The sequence below is a fragment of the Pseudopipra pipra genome, chromosome 8, assembly GCF_036250125.1.
Source record: "Pseudopipra pipra isolate bDixPip1 chromosome 8, bDixPip1.hap1, whole genome shotgun sequence".
In the NCBI taxonomy this organism is placed as follows: domain Eukaryota; kingdom Metazoa; phylum Chordata; class Aves; order Passeriformes; family Pipridae; genus Pseudopipra; species Pseudopipra pipra.
Genome location: NC_087556.1, coordinates 19,044,355 through 19,065,583, shown reverse-complemented (window position 1 = coordinate 19,065,583; position 21,229 = coordinate 19,044,355). Strand labels below are relative to the sequence as shown.

Here is a 21,229-nt window from a genome sequence, read left to right as displayed (position 1 = left end):
AGGCATGGCTCCTGTGTTAGCCCCAGCTCCTAGTGCTCTCAGCTCCCCTTTCCTTAGGACCAAAATGCACCTCCTAGGAGCTGTGTAGCTCCCTTAGAATGGGAGCATTTAGGTAAGACCAAATACGAAAACTTTCCCATAGAGAGGAGGATAGTCATGTGAGCGTACTGCTGTCTGGTTTTCATGGTCCTTGAAAGGACAGAGAACAAGAAGGGAGGGCCCTGTCTATGTTGTATTCAACTTCACATCATGGCCCAGGGGTGCACCCTCTCATCCTTCTGAGAAATAAGTTGGCAGTAGGTCGACCAGAAGAGCCAGAGTCTGTCCTCTGAGAGAAGCATAGAAGTCACAAAGCCACAAAAGAGCATTTTAATAACCCTGGCTCCTAAAAGGCTGCAGTGGGGGCAGCTGCCCTTGCTCAGGACTACTGACTCAAAGGAATATGAAGTAGAAGGATTTACACTGCTCACACACACAGCTGTCAGGGACAGGATAGTGGCTGGACTGGACCTCTGATCTGATCCCAGGAGGCAATCCCTTTATGCTTGTGGCCACAATCTAACTTACATTAGGAATAGCAGTGGCTCCTGTGGGTGAATGGTTTATTTCAGGCTTCTGGAAATAAATATAGGCACCACAAGGGAAATCAAAGTCTTCAAAGTAAAATTACTGGTCTGCTGTGCTTTTCCTTAGCAAGCTGTCTTTTGGCTGGGCTGACCACTGGAATGTGTGTTGCCCAGGACTTCCACAGCAGATTTTTGTTGTTGTTTGATACATTCCCCTCTCCCAAGCCTAGCTATTGTCTTTGAGTCAGATTACATTTTAATGCGCAATGTAATGTATGGTGAGGATCAGTAGCTCTCCCTGTGTAACCATCTGGCAACTTCACAGTCTCAGCAACACAGGTCTATCTGCAGTGCCCATTTGTAACTCATAAACTGTGTTGATATGAAGCCACATCTTCTTTCTGTTTTTCTTTTCTTTAACAGTGAAGCATTACCTCGTGAAATGCCCCCAGAACAGGTAGGAGATTATACATCTCTTTACTGTAACCAAAGGCACCAGTTCTGGTTTTGTTTTGCTAAGTATGCTGAACAAGTGTTTTCCAAAATGTTTACAGAAAGATACAGTCCCAGGTCCATGACTCATGAATGTGCCTGCTATGTATGAAAAGAGAGATCTACTGGGCTAGTTGTAGGTCCTGAAGGTACTTTAGTGACAAGCCTCTCCTTGATACTCTGATTTGCTTATTGAAGAAGCCAACTCATTTTGTGTGGCTTTCTAGGGTTTCCCAACACCTCACCGGATGGTAATGACTTACACCATCCACATAAATAGAACAAATCTCAATGTCACCCAGTGATTCCCACACCCAGGAAGAGGGAGTGGGGCTAAAGCTGATTTTCAAGGCTCATAGTTATTCCCAGATGAAGACTCCAAGTGAGAGGAAAAATTCTACTTCTGCTGCAGTCATTAATCACTGTCCCTTTAAATACCACCAGCTGCCAAAAGTTTTTGATGGTGTGGTGCTATAAAACTGGTTTCTATTGCATGATTTTCCTGAGATATACATTGTGCTGGAACTGCAGTAAAAAAATATGATAAGTATTTTACAAACAAAAAAGATGGAAGAGGGGTGCCTCATAACAACACAGAAGCACAGCTATTTCCCAGTTTTCAGTGACATAAACCATATGTTTCTAGCCTTGTAGTTTAAATCCAATACATCTTGGTATCACGTACTGTTTCTCATAGTATCTCTAGATACTACAGGATTTGATGCCAAGTATAGCACACAGTAGATCCTCCAAGAGTGTGATTTTTAGTGCATTCTCATGAGATTATCACTGAATTCAATCTAACTGACATTCAGATGGAAGTGAAGTCACAACAAAGCTACACAGAGTTCAGGAGAGGCCAGTACAAACTGAAACTTTCGTGTTATTCATGGAAAGATCTTCGTTCTTTGACCCTGACCAGCCATTGCAACACACCAAAAATTTACAGAGACAGCTCAGCAGTTTTCGTTTTCCCCTGGATGTTTTCTCTTTCCCCCTTCTTTGTTAGCTTCTGGGACAAAGTTGGAGTTATAAAAACAAACAAACAAAAAAAGAATGGCGAGGGGGAGGAAATCAAAGTAAATTGATAGAGAACACAAAAAGAGAAGAAAAATAAGACCTGGCTGAAAAAATGAAGCATGGCAGTCAGATAAAAAGACTCATACTACAAAATCTGCCTATCTGGGAATAGAAGATGCAGCAGTGATACTACTGCAAACACTACAATTAGGAGACTGAATAGCAGGGAGAAAACAAGCCAATGTGATTTCTTCACTGTAAAACAGAATCTCCAGAAGTGAAAGAAATGCACGACTCTGTATGGATAAAAATACGGTTTCATGTATTTCAGTGTGACAAGATATGCTAATGAAATCCTTGATCACACAAATGCATGGATAAAATGCATTGACTTATTAAAATTAAATAGCTATGAAAGTTATACCAATATCATATTTTTTATTATGTTTCACACATGGTACCATTTATTTTCCACCCTTTGCTCAAAACGCAAATCATTAATTCCTTTGAACTCATTGCTCTTCACCTGCACATTCCTTGTCTTGGAACTTATTCCAACATATTTAGACCCAAAACTCAGTGTCTAAATACCCACTAGGCCAAACTGATTAACTAATTTGCATGAGATTCTTGCAGTTTAAAATTACTTCGCTGTGCAAAATTCAGCCTTGATTAGAGAGGCTCAGCTCAAACTCCCTTAGTGATATTTCAAACACAGAGCAGAATCCAGTTTCAAAATTACATTAATAGTCTGGTGTCTAAGAAATGTCTGTAATCCCACTGTAGTAATACCTAAGCATCTTAAAATATTTCATGTCTTGACATCAGAATGGTATTTTTACTTTTAATTGGAATCTGAAGCACAACAGGCTAAGCGATTTGTGCCAGGTCTCACAAAATGGCAGTGGCACAAAAGAAAATTAAATCCAGATTTCCAGAGTAGAACAAAGCAAATGTTAGGTTTCGGTTTGCTACTTGACCAATAACAAATTAAGGGGAAAAAATGAGTTAACCAAAACCCATTTCTTTACCACATTTTAAAAATAACTATCTAAATAAAAAAGTAAAGTTATTTTTGGTTTTCCAAACCACCTAATTCCATTTTCTGGTGTTTTCTTTTCTTTAAATATCCTCCTTATTATTATTTTTCTTGCTATTGGATCATTTTGTCAGTTTTCAACTCCAGAAACCACCAGGAGGTGTAGCTTTGAAAACAGGATTTTTTTTTTCTTTCCTTTATATTTGTTTTGGCCTGAACTCTCTAGTCCTTCAGTGACTGCTCTTCTGGAGACAAATAATTTATAATTTGAAGTGAATAAAGTGCTCACCTCAGAAAGCTGTCCACCTTGACACCTTGGTTCCACAGTGCCAGTCTGACATCATGGGAACAAATTCGCCAGAACAAACTAGAACCAAGTACCCAATCCATCCCTGGCACCTTTTCACACACCTCCCCTATCTGGAAAATATCTATGCAGCTTCTAGTTCACTCAAGTGAGTTTTTTGTCATCCCCCTGCAGACTTCTGACACGGGAAAATAGCCGATTTTGATGACAACAAGAAAAGTTCCAAATCCTATACTCTAATAAGGATAGTATAGCCAAAATTCTAGTAGTTTCCCAGCTCTTGGAACAGCCATGACCTCCAGGGAAACTGCTGTCCTGGTTCCATGATTATTAGATACCTTTCACAGGTTATTCTCACAAACTCTTGTATTTTTCTTGCTCTCTAAATACTCATTAGATCCTTCAAGAAATGCACAACGTGACACTGTTGAAATGGAAACCAGGAGGCTGGAGGAGGAGCTGAAGATAAAAAACTAAATTTCCTTTCAGACACAGAACAAGACAAGCTCACAAAGAGGCAGTGTTTCAGAGCCAAGGAGTCTTTTCTGAGCCTCCTTGTTTGGTTTGAGGAGCTCAGTTCTAAGATGGCAAGTATAGTTATTGTATCTCCCAGAATTAGTTAACCCTGTATGGCCCTGGCATTTAAAAGAAACACGCAAGTCACAAATAAATTTCTCTGTAGCTTCACTTTTTTATTGGCAACACACAAATAATAACTAATGCAATGAATTGACACTACACCTTTTCATCTATTGTGCTTAAAGTAGCTGTATCAGAACAATGGTATCTTTAAGCTACACATCTGCCTGAATGACCTTGGATTATTAAACCCCAAAACATTTAAAAAAAATCATTCTCACCCCTTTTTGGTGTTCTTTCTTTGCAGCTTGCTGTTTGGGCAAAGGAGCCAGGCAGGACAGTTTAATTTCCTGCTGGTTTTAAACCATTTTATATCTTGATTTTAATACAGAAACAGTTGTTGTGGGGTAAGTTCATAATAGTGCAGACAGACTTTGAAATTGGTTCAGTGCAGTCCTTAGTTTACATAACTGGTGGGATTTGTTTATAAATTGTGAACATATTTTACTTTTTAAACACATTTTAGAAAGTTTGGCAGCAAACCTATGTTTTTCACTGAATGCATGAGACAAAACTCAGGAAAATCAGCAAACCAGTCTTTTTGTAATCTACACAAATGTAATCAGAGTGATTTTACCAATGGAAGTGACATTCATTTGGATTTACAACTGTGTAAAATGGTAATATCTGTTATTTTGGTGTTCTTGTGTGGGCAATAGCTGAGACATCTAAATTTTCATTAAGTCTTTGGCCCAATTTGAATATTTTATTCTATTAATATATAGAGAATGTTTCATTATGCAAAAGAACCTGGAGAGGAACAGCAACTTGGGACAAATTATTTAAAATTCAGTGAAATCAGTGTTGTCAGTGTTATGACTATGGAGACTTTGGTTGGATCTCATTGTGTGGTGGAACTCACCAGCACAGAATAGAAAGGTCCCCACAACCCTACTGCATTAATCTTTCCCAGAGTGAGCCCCGGGTCAGATGCAGCTGAGCAACAACTGCTTATCAAGTCACCTCCATCACTGTAGTCATCATAACTAACTGGTTTACATTCTCTTCCCACCCCAGCTGTAAGTTAGAATTTCTTTCATTACCAATTAAGCCAATACAATTTTACCTCCCTTTAGCTGCAAGCTGGCAGCCCCTGCACAGTCAGTTACCAGAGCTCAGCTGACACACGGTGACACAATCGCTGCAACCCGACTGCATATCCAAGCCCTAAATATTCAAAGCAGGATTTACGACCTCAGGCTTTGGGAGATGATAAGGGTAAAAAATCCAGACCTAGAGGGTTTTAGACTGTAATAGTCCAAACACAGAAGCTCTCTTGGATAGGAATCTGTTGAAATATAACTTGTACTCTTCCCTCATAGCAACTAGCACTTTTTCAGCATAGATGTATTGGAGAATGCCCGAGTTAGAGACTGGGGCACAGTTTCCCCATTTTGTGTTTCCTGAGCATGCTGGCCCCTTTGAAGAAGCTAGCGTTTGCAAATGTGGGTTTGTGAGCTGCCTGAAGACATGCTGCATGCTCTCCTGGCCTGCTGGCCCGTCAGCCAGTCTTAGCCCAGAATCTGCGCTGAAGATTTTGCTTTGCTGTACACTCTCCATGAGAGCTTATGCAAGTCACCTAACCTGTCTGTGCCTCTGGCCCTCAAGGGCAGGCAGGTAAAAGTTCATCCTGAGTGCAGCAGTGGGATCATACATCTTTTTAAGGAATAGGTGCTATGAAATGAATGTTGCTTGAACCTGACAGTTTGCATTTTCTGTGCCAGGATGAATCAAACTCGATGAGTTTCTCAGCCACACTGTATAGCTGAAAAAATGTAAGACCCAGGGCATTTCAAACCCTCCTAAGAGGTTTTTCATTATATCCCCAGATCACAATCCAGGTTATTGGGCAGGGATTCTCACAAGTGGAAGGTGGTGTGTTTGCATGAACTCACTAGGGCAAACCATCTTTGCCTCCATTGCCTTCATTTTCCCCCCACTTATGAGCCTGTGCTTTGCAGTTCCGGGGAAACAGTTACCAGTGTGACAAGCCTGTCTCCTCTACAGCCTAAGAAGGTAAAGAAAAAGAAAGAGAAAGAGAAACTGGAGCAGCCACCAGCCATTCCAGCAAAAGGTATGAAAACAGAGACACAAAGGTATTTCAAGTCCTGGGCACAACCATGGAGGAACAGGAAAGTATGGGATGTCAGGACTCCTGCACTCTGCCACTGACTTTGCCTGTGAGGTGAACTGTGCTTGCTCCCATCAGTGGGGAAAAAATGGCCTGTGCCTGCTGCAGGGACCAGGCTCTCATCTCCCTTCAGCTTTAGCCATCATGAGAAGCTACTCACTGAGTCCAAGCAAGAGATCTCAGCTCCCACTAACCAGAGGAGAGAGAGAAACCTCTGTAGCAATATTCACCCTGCTCAAAGAGAAGATTAAAATTAGGCAAATTGAAATTACGTGTTGGGGGTATTCTGAGGGAAGGCAGAAAATTGCACACTTAAAATTGCAGGTGCACTTGGAAAGTCAAGCAAGGTGGGCAGATAAAGACCAGCCCCTTTGGGGACCTTGCTTTCAAAGAGGATTTGTGACTCTGGGGCCAGTCTCGCAAACTCTTGGGTGTACTTTCAGGGCACCACTGCCAATGCTAAGCCAGTGGGAGACAGGAGGGAAAGGACCTGAAGGTTTACTGTGGGTTAGATCACAAGTGATCAGTTCTCAGTGGGTATATTTGCTGTATCATTTGCACGCAAACAGCATGTCTTGTGTATCAGATTCTTTAATCTTATGAATTTTTCTAATTCGTGAGCATTATGCTTCATTGTAAAATATGTTACCTGAAATACAGTTTATCTCTGGTATAAATACATGTATTTGCTTCTTATTTGCTATTAATCTGTAATTTACAGATTGCTAATATATATACTAAAAATTACAGGGAATGATAATAATATGAAATGATCCCTTAACATTTATTTTTATAGCTCCAATTGCCAATAATTTCCCTAAGCCCAAGCTCTTGAAACCTCAAAGAAAACTGATCCTGGTAAGTAATTTTCTATGACATCATTTTCTGCATATTCTTCTCTCTCAACACAAATGCTGTAATGTTGCCAGAACTCTAGATGCAGAAACTATAAATTGTCTTAAAAATCATACAGGTTCTATTTTTTTTAAGTAATATTTTTTCAAGTTAGGAATTATCTTGGCTCTTTTCATTTTGAGCATTACGTTACACTGGATTATGTTTTCCAGCTTTCTAGCAGTTGTCGTGTCTACATATTTAGCCTGTTCTTAAATGAAACCTGCTATTGATTCTCACATGCTCCTGGCAGCTGGTGCTTTGGAAAAAGTACTAGTTAATGACAGAATCATAACTCTACTGGTTATGATTATACAAACTGCTTTTGAGACTTTTCAAGTCAGAAACAGCAAGCCTGATTCTGCACTACACTGGTGTAAGTCAGGAATAACTTGAATTGCAGGAATATGATGTATTTGTATAGCTCATACTAAGGGAAAAAACCCTCATATAACAGTTTCTCTTAGATATGAGTTTCTGTTTGAAAAATACCCCTGCAGATACATGCCAGACAAACCAGATAGATGGTGAGATGTTTCTCTACTTTTATAACAAAGCAGTACCTGGACAAGACATCCAGCAGTAGCAGAGAGAGACAGTTTTACTCCAACTAACTTCGGCTCCCTGTATAGTCAATAGAAAGAGACGCGAGTTAGAGTAGGAGCCTGATGCTCTCAGTAATTCAGACTACTGCTCTGAATTGCCTTTTGGGATTCCTTTCTCCCTTCTCTGGTAATAGAGAGAGAGCCCAGAGAGACTAACTCTCTAACTTAGGTGAAGGTGGGTGCCTAAAATTAGGCCACTGGAATAACCCAAATGCCTTTCTGGTAAGGGTTAGAATTGGGAACCTTCCCACCAATTGTCAGTAAATAACCTCCAAAGCATGGTCAGGGTACAACCCTGGATACCTGGTTGTAATGCCAGGTGGCTTCAGAATAGCTCAGCTATCCTAGGCAATTCCTCTGCTTGGGTATGGAGCTCATCTCTCCTCTGCTGGTCCTGCAGGGATTGCCCCTTGGCCAGATTCTGCTAATACAGGTCAGGTTTCAGCAGAGGAAAAGGCAGAGTTTTAAAAGTCCATGACAAAAGCCTTATGTCCAGGTAGGTAATAGTGGCAGGCCAAAATTGTGCTAAGAGGACAAAGACACAGATGAGAGCACTTGGCACCAGGGGTGACAGCCACCCTTTGCTGTGCATGCTGCATTAATCCCTGTGCCCAGGCACATCAGTTAGTCTTCAGCCCTCTTAGGAAAAGCTCTCACCAGTTAAAGCACTCAGACTCTTTCTGCAGGTCAATAAAGCACATCAACACATGCTGAACTTGAAGTAAATCTGTTTCCAGATGCTTTTTCTTTCTGGAATAATTCCAAGGATAGGCCTCAAATAGCTGTTGGCTCTTCCCGTCTTGCTGTGCAACCCCAGTCAAGGTTCAAACACTTTGAAGGTGAGCAGGAATAAGGCCTTTCCAAACAATGAAATCAGCTCTGTCTTCCCTGTTGCATGCACACAGCAGACTCTGTTTTAATGCCTTGCTGTTGGACTTAACTCTGGCAGTTTTTTCCATATGTTGCTCTTTTCCCTTTCATATTTCACCTCATAGTGCACCTGGAGAGACATAGCAGCCCTCAGAAAACACACAATCTATGGATATGAGTTAAAGTCAAAAAGTAACCTAGCAATAAAGTGCAATAAAGAACAAAGTAAAGTAAACACAAGTCAGTCCATAAGGCACATTCAGAAGTTGAGCAGGATACTCCTCAGAGCAGTTTCCCATTTCTGTTCCTCTTGCCTCTCTTTACTACACAGTTCTCTATGTTTCAGTATTCTCAGGACAAAAAAAAAAGAAAAGAAAAACATCCATTTTTACTGCTTTTAAAGTATTTTTTCAGTGAGAAAATTAATTGAAGTAAAAGAAGTTTCAAGAAAGATAAAAAATGTTATTAAATACAGAGAAAAAGACATATCAAATTTATCTAAATGAAACATTTTATTTATTTTCAGCAAACTTGTCACTCCATTTTTTTAATTGTCAAAAATCTCTCAGATTTTAAATTTTTTGTCTGCTTTGAGGCAAAAAAGTATTATCATCATTCTGCCAAATCTCAGCAGGATAAAATAACTTTTTTCTCAAACTATAATTATTGCACAGCTGATGTCTACACTAGGTCTTTTTTTCACTGATGGCACATAGTTACTAGGTAATCATCACTGCAGAGGCAGACACAAATTGCTGAGTTTCTGGACTACTTCTGCAGCTTCCTTGTGCAACCCAAGGAAGGTACCGTACTGGGGCACCAGGAGAATATTCTAGAAAACCTAAGATAACAAGCTAGAGTATAAAGGAACATTACGAAATAATTCCAGTGTTTTGGGAAATTTTTTTGTAATAACCTAAATACCAGCAAAATTATTTCCAGAGGACATGTGCTTCTGGTTTCTTGAAAGATGTTTATAATAAGCTAGAGAATTTCTTTTGTTGTTAACGTGCTAGAGTGGGTTGCAGTATAATTTTACAAGAACACAATAATCTGGATAAAATATGGACATAATCTCAATGAAAATTAAAAAAAAAGAGAGAGAAAGCCTAATATCATGTTCAATTGCACAGCCTTGAGTAAAGCCTTTTAAATACTCTGCTTAAGTCATATTGCTTTTGCTTGAGCCAGAATAACAATTCTATGCTCCCTCTGTTGCAAAAATATTCCCCATCAGTGTCATTCTCTATTAGCATCAATGAGAAATGTCTACAGATCAAAGGAAATAGAGATGCTGCAATGCAAAAGGGATGTTTTTTATAGCATGCAAGAAGCACAGAGAGTCATTAGAAAGAAGAAAATTCTAGGGACCCACAAACTCCTCTCTAAGGGCTGTTCTGCTATAGCCTTAAGTACTTAGCCCTTTGAGTTGGTAGAGATAAATCTTATACTTCCTCAACCAAATTTTCTGGTAAGCCTTTATTGCCTCCTAGAGATTAGCTGTCATAGCCCAAGAGTGTCAGTTATAGAATACCATCTAAATGAAAAGGCTTTAGTGTCTTTACATGAAGGTTTGAACCACCAAGCTGAGGAGCTCCTATGTGATTCACTACGTCCAACGCAAAGGATGTGACTTCAGGTTAGACCAAACCCTGAAATCTTTACTTATGCAAAATTACTGTTGACTTCATTTTCACACTAAATTTTAAGGGTAGGAATACCTGCATAGATAAGACAGGTTGTAGGGAATCTTCCTGATTCTGCTGCTGACTTTAGTGCACTCTCCTAAATCATATAATCATAAGACTTTGAAATCAGGTAAATATATCCTGTATTACAAATGATCCCCTTGGTCTTAGTTCTTCAAACGTACACAAGAGTTGGTTTCTGCTGTTCCTACACTGACTAAGTTCTTGAATAACCTCTTTATTGCAGTGTATCTGGCTTCTCTTATTCCCTGCCACAGAATACATATTGTTCCTATGTGACTTCTGAAGCAGAGTGCTTTCACCATAGCCGAGATATTTAAGAGAAGCATCCTGCTGCCTTCAGCTCATACAGCATGGTTTATTTCAGCATGGATTGGATCACCAATGGCTCAGTGCTACACCATTACTGAGATCTCCTTTGATGATGATGATGTTAAAGCTACTTGAGAAATAGGAAGGGATTATGGTTATCTAAGACTGAGGGAAATTTCTAGAAGTAATTTTGTTAACTTAGAGTGAAAGCATAATCTTTGGCACCCATTCTACCCACTTGCCTTTTTCAGGCACCACTTATAAATTTTATCGTGACATTTGCAAAGCCAGCTCAGAGATCTGAATTCTCATGTTTTTACAGATGTAACAGGAATGGTAAGCTCACATTTCTTTCTGCAGCTTTGAAAACCCCATCTTTATTTATCATTATAGGCTAAGTGCTGACAATGTGCTGAGTGCCAGCCAGTCCAAGTCAGGACAGTCCCTGCACTGAAAGTGCTTACTCTGTAGTGAGCAATATGTTTGAAAGTCTGGAATTTATAAGTATTCATTCAAAGGAAATGCCACGTCCTGCTCCTGCCATGTCCACAAAGCAGAAGGGTGTTGTTTTGAGCAGGAACTTGACACAGGTTTGATACCTGTGGAACTGAGAAGGCTGTGACTTGGTCTCATCTGTTTGTACTCAGCAAAATCAAGCTCTACATCAGTGTGTACTCCTGGATCAAGCAATGAAGACAGGTGCCCCTAAAGCTGTCCAGAAGCTTAGGTTTCCTTCACCTGAAGAAAAACCTTTGACTATGAGGTTTCAGGAGTGCACTTCCCATTGAAAAACAAACCAACCAGATCCACTGTATATTAGAACCAGTGAGCCTAGAGTTCTTTTGTGAAAGGGGTTTAGATGTGCAAGTGAATAATCTGTGTCTGTTTACCACATCAGAGCTGTGAAATGTAAAGAACTGCTTTAAGTTTCTCATTGCTGGGAAATTTGTGCCTTCTAAGCAGTGCTCCAGCTTGCTGTCCTGCAGCTTCACCCTCAAAGCAACCTGGGAGCAAATTTACACATTGCAAAGTTGTACTTGATGAAGGAGTTGATTTTTTCCTTGTCTTTTTTTTCATCTTACATTTAAGCACTACATCATTCTAGCCAGTCATACTACATGCATCAAGCTAGCTAGGAAAGGTAGGTTTGTCAGTATTTTGCACAACTAGTAGGATTCTGCAGTAGTCTTAACTTAATTGGCCCTTTCTTTGAGAAAGAAAAAGGAAGTGAAATACATCTGCTCAGTAATTTGTGATTCTGGATCTCGGATTAATCAGGTCTTCCTTTCTTCTGGATGATTTTAAATTAAAAGCTGTGCCACCCTCTTTCCTCCACATGTAATAATAGGTGATGATTTAAGCTCCCAGTTTCTTAAGGCACTGATCTCCAAAGACACTGTACATATGATATACAAAGGAGTGATGAACAGTTTTTCCCCTGACTCCCTGGGATCCTTTAAAATTTCCATCCAGTCCTCATAATTCCTCTCTCTGCAAGATGAATAATCCTTTTTTTTTTACAGGCTCTCCTTAGGATGTGAGATGTCCACAGGACATGAATATCATTTGCACATTCAGGTTGACACTCAGAACACCACATATTCAAAACTACTGAGTTATGCCTGCTTTCCCATTCTGATCAGAGGTTGCTATCTTCACATCCAAGTAGGAATAATTTGTATAAATATATAAATTTTTTTCTTGGAATTGGGCAGAGACTTGTGTATTTACAAAATCCTACTTCAGATGTTGTTTGTGTGATAAAAGTGTCACCAGTGAAGTGAAAACTTTTAATTACTTCCTTGGCTTTTTTTTGAAAGATAGGAAGAAATCAGCCTGATTTCCAGCAGTGTTGGCTTAGAATCTAGGAATAACTGCAACTGTAAAAGGAATAGAGTTTTAGCAAAGGTGAGGATGCTCTTCCCTCAAAACTCATTCAATGGGACTTATTAAATCATCTTTGTCCCCGACTTTGTTATCGTAACTTCTGTGGGATTCAATAGCAAAATTTAGAAGCAATGCTGAAAGAGCCTTCACAAACTGTTGTAGATATTGTTCCCAGGGAGTATGGGAAATATTTTATACTTTAGGGAGTAAAAAGTAGGCATCTCAATGGAAAAAAAATGTCCTTTTTAACTTGATAGTGCCACTAGAAGTCATACTTCCTAATCTCCATATTTTCCAATGTCGTATTTCTTAATTTTAGCACTGAATGCCTCTCTTGATATTTCAGCACTCTTACTGGCCAGTAGTTGCATTTCTAGAGGATAACTCATTTTGCAGATCTAGCTTCGGAACTTCTGCAGAAGTAATTTTTGAAGCTCCTCTGTTTCTAGGGGAATCTCTGGCTTTCTGGCTGCAATTAAGTCACTGACATTGGTAAAGAGTTGAAGCTCTTAAAAAAAAAAAAAAGAAAATCTCTTTCTGACTCCTGAGTTAAAGTATTACCTTAATGAGGGAGTCATCCCACTGAAGTTCATAGGGTTTGAGCATAAAGTGTATCTATGGCCCTTGGGAACACTACTGATTTCAGCACAAGAAAGACTACAGATTATAGAGTGGTTTTCTGGTGTATATTTAAAAACAGGACTGTCCAGAGACTTTTGTCTCTGAAGCTACATTGTTTAACCCCACTGCTAGCACGTGCTCTCTCCCCTGGTCCTGGTGGCTCAGCCTGTCCACCAAACATGCTGGATCTTTATTTCAATCCACCCTCACTTTCACCTCCATGACTAACCCTCCAGTGATGGCCAAGCTGGCAGCCATATGCCATCCCCTCCCACAGCTTCAAAAAACAGATGCTTTCGAAAAGGAGATATGCAGAGGAGAAGATGGGCTACCCCCTTTTCCTTAGCCTGCGTACAGCATGCAGTTTCCTCCCTTCTGGGTATTCAGGCAGAGAGAACCAACAATCTGTTCCTGTGGTCAAAGCCCATGCAGTTGGCCTGGAGAGTCCTGTCTAGACACTTTCTGATGCAGTGTGCTCAGGCTGTGACACAGGATGCTCCTGAGCTGTGCCATCTGGACAGTATCTGCATTTTTTCTGTGAAGCTCTTTACTGACTGACTACAAAACAGGATGTTTCTCAAACATGAAAGGAAGAAGGCCAAAGATTCAAGTTTGGATTTTGCAATAGAAAGGGAGAGAGAAAAATCATAGTTCCAGGATGTGCTTGCTAAGAAAGAGCTAGTTAATGGCACTGGGGCAAGGCTGCTTTCTTTGTGCTGTGGAGTAACCTAGAGAGAAGTGCAGTTTCTAGAGAAATTTATCAAACAAGCCTTAGCACCACCTCTTGACTCTGTGCCTTTCCCATCTGCACTTCCTACAGCATCCCCTGGCACTGCAGTGTGCACCCAACAGGACAGCATGGCCAGGCCAGAGGTGGCAATTTGCCATGTACTGGCAATCACACCAGCAAACATATGCAGAATTGTCAAGGTTTGTCCTTGCTGACCTAACCCATTCACCCATGAGTGCAGGGCACGCCAGTGAGGGTGAAGTTTCATTTTTAAGTGTTCCTGCAGGAAATCGGAGTTACTAAAAATACTGTGAAGCTCTAACTGGAATTTCATAGAATCACAGAATGGCTTGGGTTGGAAGGGACCTTATAGATCATCTTTAGTTCCAACCTCCCTTCCATGGGCAGGGACACAATTTGGGACAGATGCTTGTCAAATCCAGAAAACTCAGAGCTGAAAATTCAGTATCATCAATAGTTTGTTTTTGGTTTTTTTTCCCTGGTCCTTTGTAAAAGTCATTCTGTATCATATCCCAAATAAAAACTGCATTGCATACAGACACTGAATTTGAAGGCAAATGTCTGCAGCACTAGTCTCTAAAATATTTAAGATTGAAAGGAACTGGGAAGTCAGGTCTTTTCTGCTTGTTTTTAATAGTAAAATAGAATCAAGGATTTTTTCTTTTATAATTAGAAATTCACATTTTTTTTGTCATCTTCATGATAACTAGGGTAGTCATGGAACAGTGAGGTTAGAGTAATCTGTAAGTGCAAGTTGGCATCAGTTGTTTTTCCAGACAAGTTAAATATATGAGGTTTTTATATGCTTGTTTTCTTCATACCTGATTACAAATCTGGATAAAAGTACTCTTAGTTAAATCAGTAAACATCCTTGAGGCTACCAAGAAACAAACTAGCTAAGCCTAGGAAGAGCAAAATTGACATTCCTGGTAATTATGACATAAAAATCAGAATAATTTTGATTCAAAACCCAACTCTTCTAATTAATTTCTAATACAAAATAGACAAATTCAATAAAACCCAAAACTAGATATACACATGCTTTAGTTTCTTTTAAATATTCACATGATAAACCTTGCAGATAGTTCAATAAGAAAAGTGTTCCTATAAGTGAACTCTTTTGAGTAGTTGCCCATGAGAAGCCCTGTGACTGGAATAAACTAAAATTAAAATGGAAGAAATCTGGAAGAGGAATCATTTTGCATTTGCCAGAAGATACATTGGAAAATCATGACTCTTCCTAATTGTGGCAAAGTGTGTGATCCCAAGATGAGAAAACAGACATACAAGATAAACACTGTATGGCCAGTCATTCACTGCCTCTTCCTCTTCTGCCCTACCATCCGTCCCACCTGTAACATCAGTTATTGAAGTCACACGATTGTTCCAAAAAGGAGCTGGTGTCATGGTTCCAGGTTTACACTGCCAAAACATGATCCAGTCCAAATGAGAGATGAAATGGTAGAATTAGTTTTCTTTCCCTCTCTGCTCAAAAAAAAAAAAAATTGGTTTTGGACAAACAAACCAGCGAAATTAAATTAAACACGTGGTTGATAAATGAAGTGCAGAAGAGTGTATGGAATAAAACCCTGGCTACCATAGGTACTTAGAGTAGTGTTGGCTTCCATGCACTGTTATTACACATCCTTTGCTGAAAACTGTATACCTTTCACAATTTTGAACCTCCTGTGTGTTTCCTCATATTTTCAATCAAATTATTACATACTAGAAATATGCATAAGGGAAATTATTCTACACATTTTATGGTGTGCTGTTGCTTGTAGCAGTAATTGAAGTACCTTTTCCACTTATGAAAGTACTAATTTTATTTGGTTTTATTGCTTTTCTAGATGCAATTATTTATTTAGTGTGTTTTGGCTTTATTAAATTATGTTTACTATAGGAACATCATAAAAATGTATGAAAGCAACACATCAGCCACTACTGCCCAATGACTTGTTTTGGGGAACCTAGTGTTATTTTTCATATCCAAACATAATAGAATAAAGTAAGAATAAAAAGATAATCTACACTGGAAAACAATGCAATTTTGAGATAATATAATAAAACACCTGGACAATATGATTTCATAAATCTTACTTCTAAAATTTACATGAGCTGGGTGTTGGGGTGGCTATTTTAGGACAAGCAGCATTTTCTAAATGGAAATGTAAGAAATATGATTAAACAGCAAAGGGGAGAGCATATACAGATTTGGCTTGCCCTGAGCAACTGATTCCTACAGAACAATGAAAACATTTCTATCTCAACAGCTGCTCTTTGTCAGTCTTAGAAATGTAGAGTTTTACTCTGGCAGTGACCAAGAGTTTGTAAAGTTTTATCACATTCATTTTTAGGTGGCTTTTCACATGCAGTGTATCATTATGTATTGAGGGTCTGATGTGACACCCAGCGAAGCTGGCAGCAAAACTCTCAATACCTTCAAACAGAAACTAGATATGCTATCAAACACTGAGAATAAAATCAACTCCTGCATTTAGCCTCTGTACTACCTACTGAATATAGTTTTGAAATCTCAAAAGGAATCTTTAACATATAAAAAAGCAAAACACAACTTAAGTGCCTGGAAACACAGGCTAATACTTTCAGGATAGAAAGAAGAGGGAATATAAAAATTAATTAAGCATCACAGCAGCTGACCAAGAGTTTTTTCTAACTCTTTAAGCCAAGGCCAGGGTAGGGCAGATGTCTTTCTAAACACTGTGGTTCAGTTCAGCCCTAATACACTAACAACGAAAAGATATGTGTGATTTTATTTCTGTTACAGTCAAGATCTATCTGCAATCCACAGGAATTCCTTTTATGTCATTACATCAGAGAATTCAATGAAAGCAGGAAATTTTCTGTGTTGTCAACAGTGAAGCATTTCATCGTGAATGAGGACCAGAAGCTGAGATCAAATAGCACTACCTATGCAAGTGGGGGAGGGAGGGAAGACCATGAGAATAATGAAGTGCAGAGATGCCAGTCCTGCAGAAGGTCAGCCCTGCAAACAGATAAAGTATTTGAGGATCTGACCTGCAGAGAAGGAATAAGGTCAAATTAATGCTGGAAAAGCATAAACTTTTCCAAGCTCTGGGAAACAACCTGAAACGCTGAGTGTGAGCAGCTGTCAAGCACAGGAGCACAAGAAAAGATTTTCCTCCTCTAAGCCACCTGAGTCTGGATGAAGTCCCCAACAGCAATAGGCAGCTTCTGCCATGCACGTGAAATTTGTTTGGTACATTTTTATAGACATCTCTCTTAGCTAAATTTTATAGTTTTAAGTCTAAAACTCAACCACTGTAACACAGCAGACAGCTTTGGTGGTATGGCCTTTGTGCTAAACTCTGAACTCATCTATAGCTTGGCAAAAGGGGTGAAATTCCATTGGAATGGCAGTAATTCTGTCAGGGTTTTTTCTGCCTTCTGTGTATTTTTAACGTCTTTTGTTCTCTTAAGAAACATACTGAGAGGCACTGTGAGTGACTGTGATTAGAGATGTAACTGGTTCAAGGTTTACAGCTGGGAAGTAAATCTGGCATATATCTTTCAAACTGTGAAATCTGCCATAAATAAAATCAGGAAATTTAGTATTAAGGAGGCTGAACATTTTGCTAGCATACATCTTTCAAATATGCAATATTTGAATTGTCAAAATGTTCAGTGTTTTTGAAACAAGGAGAAATTAGAAACGAACCTGAAAAGCCTACTTATTCTTGTTTCTTCTTTTTAATGTTATTTACTTTTATTTCATCTTCTATGAACTAACTGCAATGCAGAGTAAACTGATTAACAGCATAGATAGAATTTAACAGCATAGTAGAATTAGCATGGGTGCGAGAAGAAATATAGCCCATTGTAGAGAATATCTACATTCAGTGGTAATGACATTGTAATTAATTTGTTGGTTCTGTTTTCTAGCCAAAAATCGCAGAGGAGAATTTAACATATGCTGAACTTGAACTTATGAAGCCAATTCAGGAAGCCAAAGGCATTCCCAGTACGACAGTCTACGCACAGATACTCTTTGAGGAGAACAAGCTGTAATAGTTCATGCCTGTATAAATGTCTCATGTCTGTGTTCTATTTAATTCTTGCTGTACTGTTTATTTATAAAAATCATACAGATGTCCTTATTTTTTTATTTCCATTCATGCACTTCTATTTTTCTGTGAGACTTCTAAACACCATGTAGTTGAAAGTAATCATAGAAAAAGCAGCTGGTCTACAAGTGATACCCTTTGTAGAGTTCTATACCCCTGTTGTAAATGAACTAAGTTCCACTTGGGGCATTTTTCACACTAAACATTATTCCTTCTTTAATGTTAATGGGAAGAGTCCAGCTGCAAACATCAACATCTTAACAAGCCTCAGGAGGACTAGTGGCAGGATCCGTGCCCATCAGCCTGCTGCTGAAGGCAAAGACCACTGGCTAGGAAAATGGCCACTTTAATGCATTTTATCCCATCAGAAAATATTAACTCAGTAAAGCTGAGACTTTTTTCTACAGCAAAGGAAAAGCTTAAATTACTTTTTCAGCTTTTTTCCCCCCCTCCAGAAATAGTTAAAAAGGTTTGTCTTCTATGTTTTCAAATTCCATTCCTAAATGACATTGTCTTTAAAAACTTATGTTACTTTTAGTAAGGTGCTTGAAATAAAATATTCAAAAATAATCCAAAGGAATTACTTATACTTAAACTGCAGTGATTTAAGGAAGAATATTTATAGCTTGGGAACATTTTCCAGGAGCTGATCTTTTTTAATTCTGATTGGGAATAGGAAAAACATGATAGCGAGTAAAAGACTGGCAGAACCAGGACATTGCTTTTGGTCTTGGTTTAGTTTGGTGCTACCAAACCTGCAAAAGGTTCCTCCTGTGGCCTGCATTCCTGAGCTGCTGATTTAGAGGAAAAATCACAGAGTTTTTCCTTTAGTATGGAGCAGATTCTATAACACCCTGCTGACTTTGGAGCTATTTCTTTGGAAAGACCACAGCTCATGAGATAGGGAAATGAGCCCAATGTGAGGACACAAAGTTACCTTTCTCTTTCTTTACCTCTTCATAACTGAGAAGGCATTCTTCCTTTTCCTTTCATACACATTCATGGAAAAATGAGCTTCTTGGGCATTTCAGTCATGAAGCATAGTTGGTCTGATGTTTTCAAGCTCATGTGTCTCCAGTGTCCAAATTTCACCAAAGCTCCGGGAAAGTCTGATACCTAACACCTTTCAGCCCTTGGGAAGCTTTAGCCCTCAAGTAACTGTTCATGGAGTTCATGGAGAGGTTAAAGCATGGATTCTTTAGCTCACCATCAGGTCACGGAGATCTGATACTTGGCATGTGCCAGGTCTTCTCCAGGTCTGGGGTGGAGCCCTGTGACAGGCCACTCATTCAGCAGTATTTTATGTGGAATTTGGAGTAGCACTTTCAGGCCTTGGGTTTTGGAATCCTAACTAAGGTTGTCCAGGCTGCTTCCTCCCTTATAGGTCATGCATTTTTAGTGATAGCACAACTTCGCACCAGGGCTCAGAGCACAGCTGGGAATCATCACAGGAACACTCATTCCCTTGTTCCTGTTACTGCATGGGAGTGCAGGAGAGGAGGGCAGGGGCAACAATGCAAGGATGGGGACATGCAACCAAGGGAGAAAGCACATCACTGCCTTTTGTAGGGTTTCACCAAAATAAGTGAGTTTATGTAAACTGCTTTTTAACTGTTACGAACAGAGGAAGAGATTAGGCAGCACACGTAATCTGTTACTGCCTAGCCAGGATCTGTAAACATAAAATGCAATCCCCTGCTTCTGCATTAGATAAAAATCTCTTCTATGAAAAAGAATTAAGAAAAGCTTTTAGGCTGATCATTATGTACAGTACTAACTCCAGTTCTAGTCCTTCATCGAAACAGTTCTTTCCAAACTAAGGCCAGCTTTTATCAATAGGTTTGCTAATACTTATTTGCATTTTTAATGTTTCCATTTGTGAGCTGTCAAGAAAATTATTGTTTCACCTTTTCATTATCCCAGGAGTTAATCGCCCCCCAAAAGGGCATGGCATCTTTCCTTGTTCTCTGATTGGGTGCTGGACTTTTAGTGACAACAGCAATCAACTCATTGACCAAAACCAAACTGGTGCTAAAGAGTGATCCAACAATCAGGGATCAGTTTTGGAACAGCCAGAGTTTGACTAACTATTCAGAGAGGACATCTCTTATGCATACAGCTGTTCAAAAGGCCTTTAAAAGGTATAGAATTTATTAGTTGTTCCTTTGGAATTAAAAATAAAATGCTAACACATAAGTGATTTAACCATTTAGTTGTGAAAACTTTCAAGTTTGGCTATAAACGTTCCTTTTACATACAACTGGCCATTGTGCCCATTGTTCAGAAGAATTCTCTACTGTATATTGATGCCCAGCATGTTAATGAATACCATTCTTTATGTATTAATATCCTATATATTCTTGTTTATGTTTGATATCTAATTCCCAAAAGTAATAGTTAATTGAGCTGAATAAATTACCCTTTTTTGTAAGATATGTTCTTTTAGTCTGTGTAGGATTTGTTGTTTCCTAGAGGATGATTCAAGGATATGTGTTTATCTCTTACTCAGCATTTAGAAAATCCCAGTATTTGGAATTAAATTCTTCATTCTTCAGAAAACTCCAGGTTTTTCAAATGTTTTCCATTTGTAAACAACTTGATGACAGCAAGATCCTGAAAGGGAAAAGACCAGCTGAGTGAAACAAGGCCAGAAATATTACTTGGGAGAACACTCATCTTCCTGAGCAGACATTTCCTATGCCTTTCTTATTCAATGTTCACCTAGATTTAATAATGTCAGATCATATCATTGGAGAAAGAAAAAATCATCATTTACCTTGCAATTAATTGCCCATCTTTAAGTATCAAAGCAGTTTACTTGAAAGACTACAGAGAAGAAAATTTCACTGAGTATAATATGCTTTAGTGTGAGAATTGTAGAATAAATGGATTTAGCTCCTTCTAAGAGGAACTGCAAGGGCAAATTAATCCCTGGCCTAACTCCCTCTGGCTTCAGGAGAACAGCAGTGGAGCTGAATGCAGTCCACTGTTCTTTTATGACAGGAGCTCCCATGAAGACTCTTAATACCTTATTAAGCAGCAGCTGGAGTCTGCTGAGTCATACTATTTTGGTTACTCCTTCTGTTGTCATTGGTAAAACATGGTCTAGTGCTGTAATTTTAACAAATACAGCTCTATTAGCTTCACATCAATTTAGTATTAGATTGTTAATTGCTAATGTACTGCACCCTATAGCTTTAAATAGAATTAGGTATGTTTACAACTTTGGTTAAATGCACCTTGTTCCTCCACATTAAATTTTATTACTAGAATCCTCCAT

The 21,229-nt window shown here is 39.0% G+C and overlaps 1 protein-coding gene across 3 annotated transcripts in view; it reads left to right on the top strand.

Moving 5' to 3' along the window:
- VSTM4 (V-set and transmembrane domain containing 4) overlaps nt 1-20,384 on the top strand; it is a 37,550-nt gene extending 17,166 nt beyond the window's left edge. The window contains exons 5-9 of one of the 3 annotated variants that reach the window (XM_064662820.1): nt 990-1,023; nt 5,893-6,137; nt 6,991-7,052; nt 10,836-10,920; nt 17,768-20,384. In XM_064662820.1, coding sequence (XP_064518890.1) covers nt 990-1,023; nt 5,893-6,137; nt 6,991-7,052; nt 10,836-10,920; nt 17,768-17,802 — 461 coding nt within the window. In that variant the 3' untranslated portion in view covers nt 17,803-20,384. The remainder of the gene's footprint in view (nt 1-989; nt 1,024-5,892; nt 6,138-6,990; nt 7,053-10,835; nt 10,921-17,767) is intronic. The other 2 variants (XM_064662821.1, XM_064662818.1) reach the window with 2 other exon arrangements.
- Nucleotides 20,385-21,229: the final 845 nt, after the last annotated feature.